Below are 13,553 nucleotides of genomic sequence, written 5' to 3'. Positions count from 1 at the left end.
TGTCAGTTTTATTTCATTACGAAAGACAGCAATGTAATTTTTCATTATGAGACTGACCATACAAAACTTGGTCGCTACTTACGTTTTCTGTCGAACTTGATTGTTCACAAATTTTCGCTGTTTTTAAAGCAAGCTTTTTCTCTTATGGATCATAACGCCACTGCAATTAGATGCTGCCATGCAGAAATATGTGTCTATTGTATACCTAAATTGATCTGAGCGTAGGCCCTTAACTTGATGGTAGTATATTGGAAGCAATACCAGCCTGCAGGCACACAAAACCATGGGCACACAGAACTACTACAGTAGTCCCAACAGTAGAACAGTGAGTGCACCGAACCAGGTAGCCTGAGACTGCAGCCTGTCCACTCCAGACATTCATACTCGACCATGTCATGCCCGATTAGAGTGCACTCGAATGTGTATGAGTGAATGAAATCCCCTATCTGAAGACCTCTGTCAGCAGCGTAAGATTATAATCTACATCATTACATTTATGTTGGATGATGCAAATGAAAAAGAAAAGTACTATTAAAAATGTGTTAGAGTGGATGCAGCAGCCACTGGCATTTCGACTTACAGAATAAAGAGGATGAGAAGGCAGACAAGGAGGTGGAAATGATAGCTTCAAGTATGGCCAAAGGCATCTATATTCCAAGAAAGAGGAGGCAGGAGGAGGATTTTATTTATATAACGTTGATGAACAGGTTGTCAGGAGACTTAACTGATAATTTCCACGTGGCTCATACACAGTGCACAACTTCACAGTCATTTAAAAAAGGCATTGCATCATTATGATCCACCTTATACAAGTTAAAGTCAAAGTCAAAGTACCTCATAAAGAGAAAAAATGAGGTACTTCAAGTCATGTATTCATTTAAATGTTTGTCTAGCAATACCAGAGAAGGAATGTTGCTACTCACCATATAGGATGCTGAGTCTTGATAGGCACAATAAAAAGATTCACACAATTAAAGCTTTCGCCCATGAAGGCCTTTGTCAGCAACACACACACACACACACACACACACACACACACACACACACACACACACACACACACACACAGTCTAGTTTAGGCTGTATAAATATGGTGTGGATGTTCCGGCAGAATATAAAAAAATTAAGAGTAAAGATAACAACTCAGTGAATTGCTGGGTGGTTGGCAGGCACATTTTGCAGACTTCTAAATTACTTGTGCTGTACTACATTTACCAGGCAGAGATAAGTATCAGATAACAGAAAAGTGGTAGCTGAAAGTTTAGATAAATTAAATAAATTTATTAAATTTTGGTGTAGAATAATAAATTACCATAAAGAGGACAGATCCATCATGATGGTGAAACATATACTCACAATTACAGTAATATGGTAAGCATATGTCGCTATATACTGCCCACTGCAGGCATTCATACTCGATCACGCCATGCCTGATTAGAACGAATATGAGGGAGTGAAATCACCAATTTGCAGACCTGTGCCAGCAGCGTAAGATTGTAACCATGTCGTTACATTTATGTTGTAAAACCTTGCATTGTCATGCACTGTGTTAATTATGGTTCTATTGAGAGATTTGTAGTAGCTATTATTAGACTGTAAATAAAATGAATAGCACAGAAAAAAATTGAAGCAGAAAAGATAATTTTTGAAGACTCTGTAAGCTTGGCATTTCCAGTTTCCTTCCTGCAAGAGATTCATACTCAAGATATCTACTAATCACAAGCACAATTTACTCATAAGAGGTGAGAGTTTCTACATGGTTGGCAGAGGCTGCTTTAAATATATAACAAAAAGAGACATCCATGTTGCTCAAAGACACTTCAGAAACTCATTCAACCACTTCAATTAAGAATTGGCATCAGAATAAAAAACTGGATTTCTACAAGCCTCTAATTGACAACATCCATTCATCCATCCAACATCCCTAACGAGGCAGACAGTAATGTCTGTGAATGTGAACTAATGGAGGAGTCTTCAGAATTGTGTGTGTAGAAGAACTTGTGATCTTTTGTAACTTCAACTAATGAAAAGTGGAATATAAATCTTTGAGAATAAGTTTTATTGTTAATTTAATAATAATCTTTGTTACCCATATTTAACTTCAGGCCTTCAAACACACTTTCAGAGCTCTATTACCAACCCAGCTGAGGTCCAAAATTCATGTGAGAGAATCAAAAACTGTAATCTCCAAATTAAAAGTGTTGTTATCCATTACCACAGCTGCTTCAAGAAAAAAAAGTTATGTAAAAGTGTTTTTCTAATGTCAGTCCACATACCCACATAGTAACTGGATGTACTTTTAGTCTGTGAACACCTATACAGTTTTTTGCTTCTACTGTAAAATTTTACAAAGTGGAGATTACTGGCTTTGCTTCTAGGCACCTCAACTGATCAAATGGGTCAAATAAAGGAGTAAGAGATGGTAGCTTAGAAGTTCTGCGAGATATGCGTTTGTCCATAGGTTTCAGCTGTTGAACTGCACTTAATCCACAAGGCAGTGGATATTTGCAAAGGAACCATTGCCACCTCTACCATTTTCTGTTCCCCTGCTGTGATACCTGCATGGGAGTGGATAAGTTATTCTGTGTGCACCTTGCATTCATGTCAAGGACCACTGCACTAGATATCATTGTTGACTTTGTCTACAGCCATGAGCAGTTTAAGGTAAAATGCAAGAATTTGGCTTTTTTTAAATTTTTTATTTTATTTTTATTTAGATTCATGACTTCCATGAAATATGTACATCATATTTCTATTTTACATTTTACAAAACTAAGATTCTAAGAATTGCTTGTGTGTCTGTAATACTTTTTCTTTTTACTTCTGGAATCATTTTTGTGCAAATGTTGCTTTTGAGTTTGCAGTGCCAACACCTGTCTAGATAGGTGATGTTTTCAAACACAAAATATTCTAACAAATTAAGGGAAGGAATAAAAGGGTAAGATATTGAAAAGAACATTGTGTTCTGGCACTTTTACGTTCGACAAAAGAAAGTCTGTATTTTATTTATGCAATTGTATTCAACAAGGTTATAACAGTACATGCAGCAGGAAAAATACTAGCCATAGGTAATGCATCTGGAAAGTTCTGCTCATTGCTCATTCATTTAAAAATTATAATAGAACCATTAACATTAAACAGATTTTTTAAAATTTATTATATTATTAATTGATTCACAAAAAAACCTTACGGTCAACTAGTGCTCTCATGAGTACTCAAAAAGACAGTTCTTCATATAAGCCAGTTGTCTCCATGTGTACAGCAAGAACTGAAATATTGTTAATAATAAAATAATAACACTAGCGATAAAAACAGAATTTCTGGATATATCACATAAAATACAGCTTCTAGACTGGATACCACGGTGCCACAGTACACATGGTGATGAGGCACAAATTGTTTATTGTGTTTACATTCAAATGGACAAAAATAAATTTCAAAAGGATTTTCAGCAAATAGCAAACAACTGTGCTATGTATGCTTTGATTCAGACACTGTTGCCTTTTTTAGTTCAGTACATTTTCTCATAAGTGAAGAAGTCCAAACATGTTGTGGTATCATTGCTGCTTCATATCCAGAGCAGACAAACAAGCCATTTTCTTTCTCTTACTTGAGAAAGAGTCACATTACCACTATTAGTAACACTAAGTATATTCTGTAAAGACTACATATTAAGTTGAGCATCTCATAAAATTAATATATAATATAATTTTTTTACAATGAGCTATTGACTTTTGGTGTCAAAGTCATTCATACAATTTGCAAAACCACTAAATGTATATACTTCTAAATGTATTATTTTAGCTTTGAATTAGTATAACTTTGAAAATAATTTTATTTAAAAATATACCTAATATTTTAATATTCAGTGTCTAAGTAATATTTTTAGTACATTTCTACAACAGCACTACTCTCCTGCAATCTTAGACAAAAATAACCATATAGCATTGTATTATAAATGTTATTAACTGCCTTGTATAAATGGTTTAGTTTAAGACGTAACATTGCAATGCAAGCTACATTTATCAGCTGGTTAAAACGGTCCACTAAATACCTACTTTATATTGCCATTTGAATTACTCATTTCAGATTGAAAGGCAGAAAGTTGTTCCCATTTGTAAGCAGAATAAGGCAGATTGTTTATGTGATGTAAGTAAAATGCAAAGCAAAGCAATAATGATGATGATGATGATGATGATGATGATGATGACCCTACAAAAAGGAGAAAAAAATTACCTGATCTTTCCTGATACATTAATTACATTGATATGTTTCATGGGCAAAGTTTATGTTCATCTGATGAAATTTCAGCTCCTGTCACATTTTAATGAGTAATGTTTTCTTGATAATAATGCAGAAATAGATGTAAAGAGAGATGGACTATTGGTTTCAGGCTGCCTAATCCCAAATCAGTCTTACTGAGTAGGGTTTGGTTGATATGATTTGTTAACACTGCAAGGAGTTGACAAACAAATCATTGCTCTGGGTGATTTGATGAACTGCAAGATCCTGCTTTTGTTTTCAAGAGTAGGCACTAATAGAGCTGATTGTTTTCTCTTATGAGATAACATTTTTATTTAGCATTCAGTGATGATGTGAAATACAGGAGTTCAAACCAAAAGCATTCATATGCTGATGATTCATGCATGAGAGAAACTTTAGGCCAAAATCCATTTCATTTTAGGTCTCAAATTATGCTGATCTAGACTGATAATAGAAAGAACCACAGATAATGAAAATAAGGAAAAGTGGAAGATATAATGCAGTTTATTGAGAATCCAATGTAGTTTACTAAGATTACAGGATAGAGATATAAATACAAGAAATTCTAGAGCACTGCAATCAATTGAACTAAACAAGAAAAAAGGGAGATACCTATATTATTCCTTTATATAGAGACCGAATAATAGAATTTCTGACACCATCTGAAAATATTTTTATTCAGTTTATTACTCAATAGTAAAAAAGAACTTTTACTTTCTTGTGAAATGCTGAATCTTCAGAATGACAAGAGCATTTATCTTTTCGTGGGCAGGTAAATATTTTACAATAAGATACGTTAACAGATACAAATTAAGAATATGGTATAGTTTATTAATTTCCATTTGCAAATTAGGCACCTTAAGCAGACTGAAAGCATTTATAAAAATGCAGGTAAAATTGACATGGCTGCTGAAAATTACCTCAATATGAGGTAATTCAGACTGTTTAATGACTGAAATTTCATTTTAAGAACTTGTGCTTTTTATATATTTGTCTCCCTAGTAGAGACATTTCTGTTTGGTATCATTTTTGCCACATATACAGCTCAGATTCATTATTCATCACATTTCACTGTCCATATGGATGGCATGCTTTGTCAGTGGATGCTATTTGAATAAGTATTTCAAATAAAATACCATATTTTTGCATAGATGTTATCATATTAATTTGTCTCTTCATTTTTATAAAGCAGAGTCATTTACCAATGAGTTCAAGATTGTGGGGTTTGTTTTTGATAATGTTTTGTATAGCCACATTGATAACTTCTTGTGGGCAATGAAGTTAACTGTCAAGACCCAGTTTCCTGCAACAGAAAAAGAACATAAAATTTATCATAGGCTGTAACAATTGAGTATGAGATGTTTACATGCACAAGTTTTGTTTACTTAGTATCATTTAATATTTAGATTTGACTGATAAAACTAATGGTAGAAAACTCTGTCTCTCTCTCTCTCTTGCCATTAGAAGGAACCTCTGCTGCTGAAAGCTAGTGTTCTTACTATATGTTACTCTGTTTTGTAGAAAGGTTTTCCTCTATTTATTTACTAAGAGATATGTGTGTTTTAAGATGCAGTAATGAGGAACATAACTGATTAATAATTCCAACAAGAATTTCAAACCACTAATGACAGGAGTACATAATAAAGCTTTACTGAAAATCAGTGGTAATTCTGAATACTTTTGTTGTCCAATTTGTTGGGAAGTAGTAGTCTGGATGAACCTGGAAAACTTATGGCAAGGAGAGAAAATCATCTTAAAAATGACATAATTTAAATAACAGCCCACATGTGTTCAGTGACCTGTCTTTAATGCTGGCTAATAATATATATAACTAATCACCTGGTTGTTTATGTAGAGGTTTCTCACCTGACAGGGCTCTAAAATCACTGTAAAACCTACGTTGTCAGTTTTGGGACACAATGACTAGATATTTATATGGCATTGATATTCATTTTGTAACAACACAATTTGGAGCAAGTTTTTACATCAACAGCTTTCTCCTTACTGAGTTCCGTCAACTGATGGAAACTTCAGTCCTCGTTTTGAAGATACCATTGGAAACGGGATTTTTTTCTAACAGCAACACAGAAGCAGGGGACTAATTCATACAATTTCTTCTGCATATAATGCCTTATCTGATTCCAAGTAACAATTCACTTATGACAGAGATGGATGAAAATACCCAACAAGGCTTGATTTTTCTTCATGTGACATTTGCTCTCACAAATTTTTAGTGGTGGACTCTTTGGTATGAGTATGGGTATGAGGAATGGCGTGATAGCTACAGGATGTCACAATGGAGGGATATCTTATACTTGCTATGGGTGTCAGGAGGTCTCTACAGTAATGAAACTTCCAAATTGCACCTTAGTATGTCATCTCTACAACCTGTAAAGGGAGAGGAGGAATAACAACTGCAATATGTACTGTACCAGCAAAAAACATGTGGTTTTCAAGTTATCCATTTGGAGTGTGGACCCACTTTGTGCACAGTGTGCAGAATGGCATCAAGAAGATGCTGACCCACACACTAGTGGAAAGAGCGGGCAGCACCACACCTCCAGGAAGACAGAGTTCAGCCCACCTGTCAATGCTGATGTACCAACCGCCCATCACTGGTTGGCGCATTTCAGTCACAGACTTCGAGAACATCAGTACTGTGTAATAAGAAGATGATACTAAGCCTGCGTGCTGTGAATAGTAATAGTGTATAAAAGTACTTGCATTAGGAAGCACAGGAAGGATATCAATCCACCTCATAACAGGAGTTAAGTTATGGTTCTTTTCTGTTTCAAAATAAAGTGTCGCATTAATTTGAAAGTGTTTTGTACAGAGCATTTTCGATTCTTCCACTGACCGCAACTTCTCTCCTTCCTTGTTTGTGTCAGTGCCAACTCCCGCAGTAACCAACACAAAACACTCAATAGCCAGAAACAATATGTACTGGTAAAGATGAAATCATACATGGCTATCAAGGCACTTATGTATTTGCTGGCAAACTCACGATCAGAATGTTACAGAGAATTATAGTAGAAGGGATTGTTTGTGTATGGGCACATTGTGAATGGCATCCCTGGGCATAACTCTGGAATGAGAATCAGCTCTTACTGTAGACTTCATCTTACAACAATAACACCCAGGAAGTCACATGTTGCAAAGGCTGTTAAATGAACATCTTGCAGAAATCTCTTCAGGGACCTTTTTATTCTTCTTTTGACATATTTATTCCTTAATGTTATTTATGGATAGTAACAAAAGTGAATTTAGGAAGAATTGTAAAATTTAAACATCATAATAGAAGTAAAATTAGTTTTCATATAAACTAGATCTATCTTTATAATTCAGTTTTAGTTTCTGGTGCAAAATTTAATGCCCAGCAAACATCAGGCACAAAATTAGATATCTCTCAATATTCAGGAATAAAGTAAAGTAAAGTAAAGTAAAGGAGTACCTTACTAAACACTCTTATAATGTATCAGAATTTTTTACTCTGGGATGTAAATTACTGTCAACAGGTTTTAACGTGAGATCTATACAGAGCTACAGTGTTGTATGTAAAATTAGACAAATGGTCAGTGTAAAGGAATTAACAAAAACAGTAGCTGAAAATTCACAAAAACAGTAGCTGAATAGAGTAAGGGAAATACCAGTGGCTTTATCTGAATAGCTACTTGGTATGTATGAATAAAAGTACCTGGAAGTAGTTCCCATAACTATCAATGTTAATAGAGTTATACATGGAGAAGACTATCAGAACAACCAATGAAAGATGCTAGTGACATACCTGACGAAAACAACCACGCAAATCAGCACTGTCTTGAATATAATCACAAAATGAGATATGACGACACAAGTATCACAGTGCAAATGCCATGTTTCCATGGCAGTGTAATGAAGGAGTCTATGGAAATGAGCCAGCCGCTGTGGCCGAGTGGTTCTAGGCACTTCAGTCCGGAACTGTGTGAATGCTACAGTTGCAGGTTCGAATCCTGCCTCGGGCATGGATGTGTGTAATGTCCTTAGGTTGGTTAGGTTTAAGTAGTTCTAACTTCTAGGGGACTGATGATCTCAGATGTTAAGTCCCATAGTCCCCCCAAAAAGACAGCTTCCATGAACTTCCACACAACACAAAATGCAAATTCCTCTCAGCCATCTGGCACTATAAATAACCATTCAATAGATACCGACACTGTTTTCAAATTCCTAGCCTGTGGGTTCAAGATAACCTGAAATGGAATATACATACAGGAAAGGTAAATGCCGGGATTTGTACTGGCTGTTATGCATTGAGTGTACTGAAAACATGTGCTAGCCTGAAAACATTAACCAGTGCATACTACGCTTATATACAAGCCCACCTAAAATATAGTGTAATATTCTGGGGAAATGCTCCAACTGCTCTGAGCACATTCAGAATCCAGAAGAGAGCAATGAGGATTATTACTGGGAGCAAACCCAGAGACTCCTGCAAACCCATCTTCAGAAAGTTGGAAATCCTTACACTGCCTTGCCTCTACATTCTTGAGACTCTAAAATTCTTCAGAAAACACGTAGTGCCAACTGACCCCAGAGTCATAAAAAATAGTGAAATACATGAACACAACACCAGGAAAAATGCAAACCTGCATGTTGTACGTACAAACACTCAACTGTGTAAAAAGGGAGTTTTCCACATGGGCCTCCAACTGTTCAACAATCTTCCCACTAGTATTAAGTCCATCAAAAACAACATAAAATTTAGCAAAGCCGTGAAGTCATATTTGTTGTGTCACTGTTTTTACTCTGTAAATGAATACTTAGAACAATAATCTTGCTGTTTGTGTTAAATTGAAAACATTGAGCAATATAATACATTAGGATACTATAGGCTTACGTTAATACATGTTAACAAAGTTAAATGATATTTTCCGACATCTGCAACACACTGTGTACCATCAGATCACATGGAATAAATAAATAAATAAGCCATTTGAACCATTTCTATGGAGACGAAGATGTAAGAAAATCTACTGTACAGTGATGACTGTTTCAATTTAAATCACACTTGGGGTCCAGCACACAATTTATTAAAATCTCACCAGCGATCATATTCATCAGAGTCTTACAACACTGATAGGATTTATAAGAGCAAAACTCATAGCACCTGAAAGAGATGGCTGGGACCATGAAATATTGTGCATAAAATGGAAACAACAACTCAACAGAACACTCAGAAACACACTATTAATCAGTGGAGCTGAAAATTCACTCTTAGTTTTAGTTTGAATAATTTTGAAAGTTGTAATAATGCTCTTGGGTTTGGTTTCTCACTTATGATCCAATTTGTTTACTCTCAAAAATTCTGTCATTTTGTTCTTCATATTCATGCCTCATGCTCTTATGTCATATCCTTTACCTCTAGTAATTTAATTTTTCATTCTCCTTCTGCTTTCTGTTCGTCTGTATCTAATAAGCAATTTGTTCATCTTGTATGCATTCTACCTTTCTTAATTCTGTTCATTATGAAGAAAATGTTCAAAATCCTGTAACTGGATTTCAAGATTACTTGATTGAGAGCAAACTGTGTTAATAGCCTCTTTATTGTGTCTGTTATTCTAAGACTAACACATTTTCAGAATTGAATTTCACTGCCAAGTCAGACAGTTTTACAAGGTTATTTCAAAGTACTAAGCTGTATTGTCTGGTAAGTGACTTGCAAATTTTTTTTACGCTTCATTTTCTCATCAGTGTAGATCATAAACTCTGCTTCATTCCAGTTTTCAGTGAATAATGAAATTATATTTAACATCTTTACATGTGAACCCACAAACTCCATGAAGGAACCGCAAAAAATTAGAAAATCTAATTTTCTCATTGTTGTCGATGCCTAGTTTATATTTTAAGTGTACAAGGAATCACTGTTATTCAAAATAGTTCAATAAAACACAATAATTACCGTCTGTAATGACTGTGATATCAATACAGTCACCTGATTTAACTCTACATTATCATTATTTAACAATGGTAACAACACAGCCTCACGGAATGGTAATGGGCTCCTTGTGTATCACAGATGGCATACGTAACATATTAGTAGTAATTTATTGTTAGAAGTTCACAGGTACCACAATGCTGACATTAGAAGAAGACACATTCAAAATCACAGAAGTTCTAAATGATTTCAGTAATTTACATCGAGAAATAATGTTCACAATAGACAGTCTAGTGGAAAAAAGTGTCACCTTCTTTGACCTGCATCTTTCAAATTGGAACTGGAGTTACAGCCTCAAAGTCTGCAGAGCAAAAACAATGACCAACACTACAAAACAATCAACAGTAACTAGCACATTGCATAGCTTGATATGTCCATGAGGAAAATAAATAGCTTCAAAGCAACAACAGTTTCAAATAAGGAGTAAATTCAGCAAGACAAAGTGTAAAAATTATGTGGTATCTCTAGCTCTGTGATTTACAAATACAGTGATAAAATGACAAATTTATACCTGTTTAGTGAAAAAAAAAGCCTGTTCAAATATGTGTGAATTCCTAAGGGACCAAACTGCTGAGGTCATCGGTCCCTAGACTTACACACTACTTAAACTAACTTATGCTAAGAACAACACAAATACCCATGCCCAAGGGAGGACTCGAACCTCTGGTGGGAGGGTCCGCTCAATCCATGACATGGCACCTCAAACTGTGTGGCCACTCTGTGTGGCTGTCTAGTGCACTTTTGCTATGTATAAAGGGCGTTCAAAAAGAAATGAGCCAGAGTCTGGAATGCCCAAACTGGTGACATGAGGATAATACTGTGGCGTGTGTAACGAGGTGTGGTTCCAACCAGAGCATGGAAGTTCACAGCCTGTTGCTAGAGGGCATGTGTGCATGTCACGTGACTAATACAGAGCTAGCAGCAGCATGCATCAATCGTGCAACCCTGCCAGTCGCATTGCAAACAGTGACATGGAGGCATCAATAGGAAAGCAAAGAGGTGTTGTTTGTTTTCTGACAGCAGAAGGAGTAGGAGGAATGGACATTCCCCAACGAATGTCACAAATGTACAATGAACACTGCATGTCCTTGTAAGGGTCAAGGTGTGGCACAAGCGTTTCAGGGAAAGATGGGTGTCGTTAACCGATGATGCATGGTCTGGAGCACCACACTGCATTATCAGTGACATTGTCCAGTTGGTGGATGCACTCATTACCCAGGACTGCCGAGTGACAGTGAAAGCCATAGCTGCCATGGTCGGACTGAGCATCAGAAGTGTTCACACCATCATGAAGGAAAGACTGTGTGTGCCCAGTGGGTGCCCCACAGTCTTTAACCACACCTGAAGCATGTCAAATGGCCCACTGTCTTGCTCGTCTGCAGCACTACGCTTGGGAAGGGAATGCATTCCTGGCACAAGTGGTGACTGGAGATGAGTCATGGTGTCATCACTTCGAACCAGAATCAAAATGACAAGAGTCTCCAGTGGAAGCATCCAGGGTCACCACCACCAAAAAAAGCCAAGGTCATCCACATGCGTGCAGGAAAGGTTATGCTGATGTTCTTCTTTGACCAAGATGACCCCTTTCTGATTCAATTCCTGCAGCACAGGACAACACTGAATGCCCAGCATTACTCACAAACCTTTACCACCCTTCTCCAAGCGACCAGGCAATCTCACCCGTGGGGTCATTCTGCTCCACGACAATGCAAAGCCTCAAATGGCCAACACAGTTGCAGCACTCCTACAGAAATTCAAATGGGGGGTTCTTGGCCACCCTTCATACAATCCGGACCTCTCTCCCTGTGATTACGCCATTTTTGGTCCTTGACACACACACACACACACACACACACACACACACACACACACACACACACAAGTGTAGCATTTAAACAAATATGAAGAATCAAAACATCTCAGTAGTCAATGTTTCTTACAGATTTTTCTTATCTATCATACAGTGCAGAAAAGGCAATCTGAATTTCACATAATGTAAAAGATCACACACTCAGATGCTCACAAGAACCTATGTGATACATGTAAAAATAACTTTTGTGTGTCAGTAACAAACTAACCTAGTATGAACCGAATTATTAGGACAAATAAATAAGAAAAAATATGACGTAGTGCCTAAAGTTATTTTGGACAATGGTGAATGTCTGAAAAAATGGCTACAAAAGTATTAAGAAAAATAATTTGGAAGAAACTTCTGGTTAACTAGCAACAATTTTTATACTGACAAATTTTCGCTACCTATCCTTGGCCTATTGCTCAGATATAGAAAAAAAATATACATACAGGGTGTACATAAAGTCCAGGAACACTTTCAATTATTTATTGCACAAGAACCAAACATTGTACAGCTAGCATTTATATCTTTTTGAAGAGAAATCCTGAAAGTTATTTTTTCATGTATAATACCACAGCGCAGTTTGGTAATTTGTCAATAGTCAGCGCTAGTCGCACACATGGTGAGGTCAGGTGCGAGAGCACTTCACCGAGAGCACTGTCACTGGATATTCCTACTTGGACATGTTGCAGTAATGGCTGATGCCTCAAATGCAGTCAGACTCTTTGTTCATCTTTCAGCAGGATGGGGTTCCAACTCATTTTCATCGTGAAGTTCATGGTTAGCTGAACACAGAGCAGCCACATCAACGGATTGGCCATGCTACAGAAGGGGCAGCTGTTTCTGTGGGGACACATTAAAGATCTGGCGTATATACTGCCTCTACCATGTGATGTAACAGAGGTCCAGGAGAGAATAAGGGAAGCGACTGCCACAGTCAATGATGCCTTGCTGGGACAGGTAGGGCAAGAATTCAATTACCGTATTGATGTCTGCCGGGTCACTCATATCGAATGGTTGTAAAAAAAACTTTCAGAATTTCTCCTCAAAATGCAATATGTGTGACATCTGTACAATATTTAGTTCTTATGCAATAAATAATTGAAAGTGTTTCCGGACTTTATGTACACTCTGTATATATATCTCCTACTGGTAGCTTAATATCTATGGTACTGCCCTGCTATTTAGAACAGCACACCAACTGCCTACGTTCATTATGACACAGTTCTCTTTACTGTGACTATTCTTATCTGTCTTGCAGCTAAGAGAAATCATTAATCCTTAAATCTAGATAATCAGATAATTTGGTAAAGGAGTTGCTTAATTTGTGTGCTTTTAATTTTCTTTTGAATGTGTAGGCTTGACCAGTTTTGGAAGCACCTGAAGCCCTTGAAGCTAGATTACAGAACAGCAAACTGATTACTAGAGAAGGAGGCAGGGCCTACATTAAAATTAACTCTTAGAATT

General features: G+C 36.5%; 1 protein-coding gene across 1 annotated transcript in view; it reads right to left on the bottom strand.

The window, feature by feature from the left end:
- Positions 1-2,994: 2,994 nt before the first annotated feature.
- Positions 2,995-13,553, bottom strand: part of LOC124711739 (CB1 cannabinoid receptor-interacting protein 1-like) — a 1,345,746-nt gene continuing 1,335,187 nt past the window's right edge. The window contains exon 5 of the mRNA XM_047241950.1: positions 2,995-5,566. Within this exon, the coding sequence (XP_047097906.1) occupies positions 5,545-5,566 (22 nt within the window). The 3' untranslated portion in view covers positions 2,995-5,544. The remainder of the gene's footprint in view (positions 5,567-13,553) is intronic.

The sequence above is a fragment of the Schistocerca piceifrons genome, chromosome 8 (genome assembly GCF_021461385.2).
Source record: "Schistocerca piceifrons isolate TAMUIC-IGC-003096 chromosome 8, iqSchPice1.1, whole genome shotgun sequence".
Lineage (NCBI taxonomy): Eukaryota > Metazoa > Arthropoda > Insecta > Orthoptera > Acrididae > Schistocerca > Schistocerca piceifrons.
This window is presented reverse-complemented; position numbering and strand designations above follow the sequence as displayed.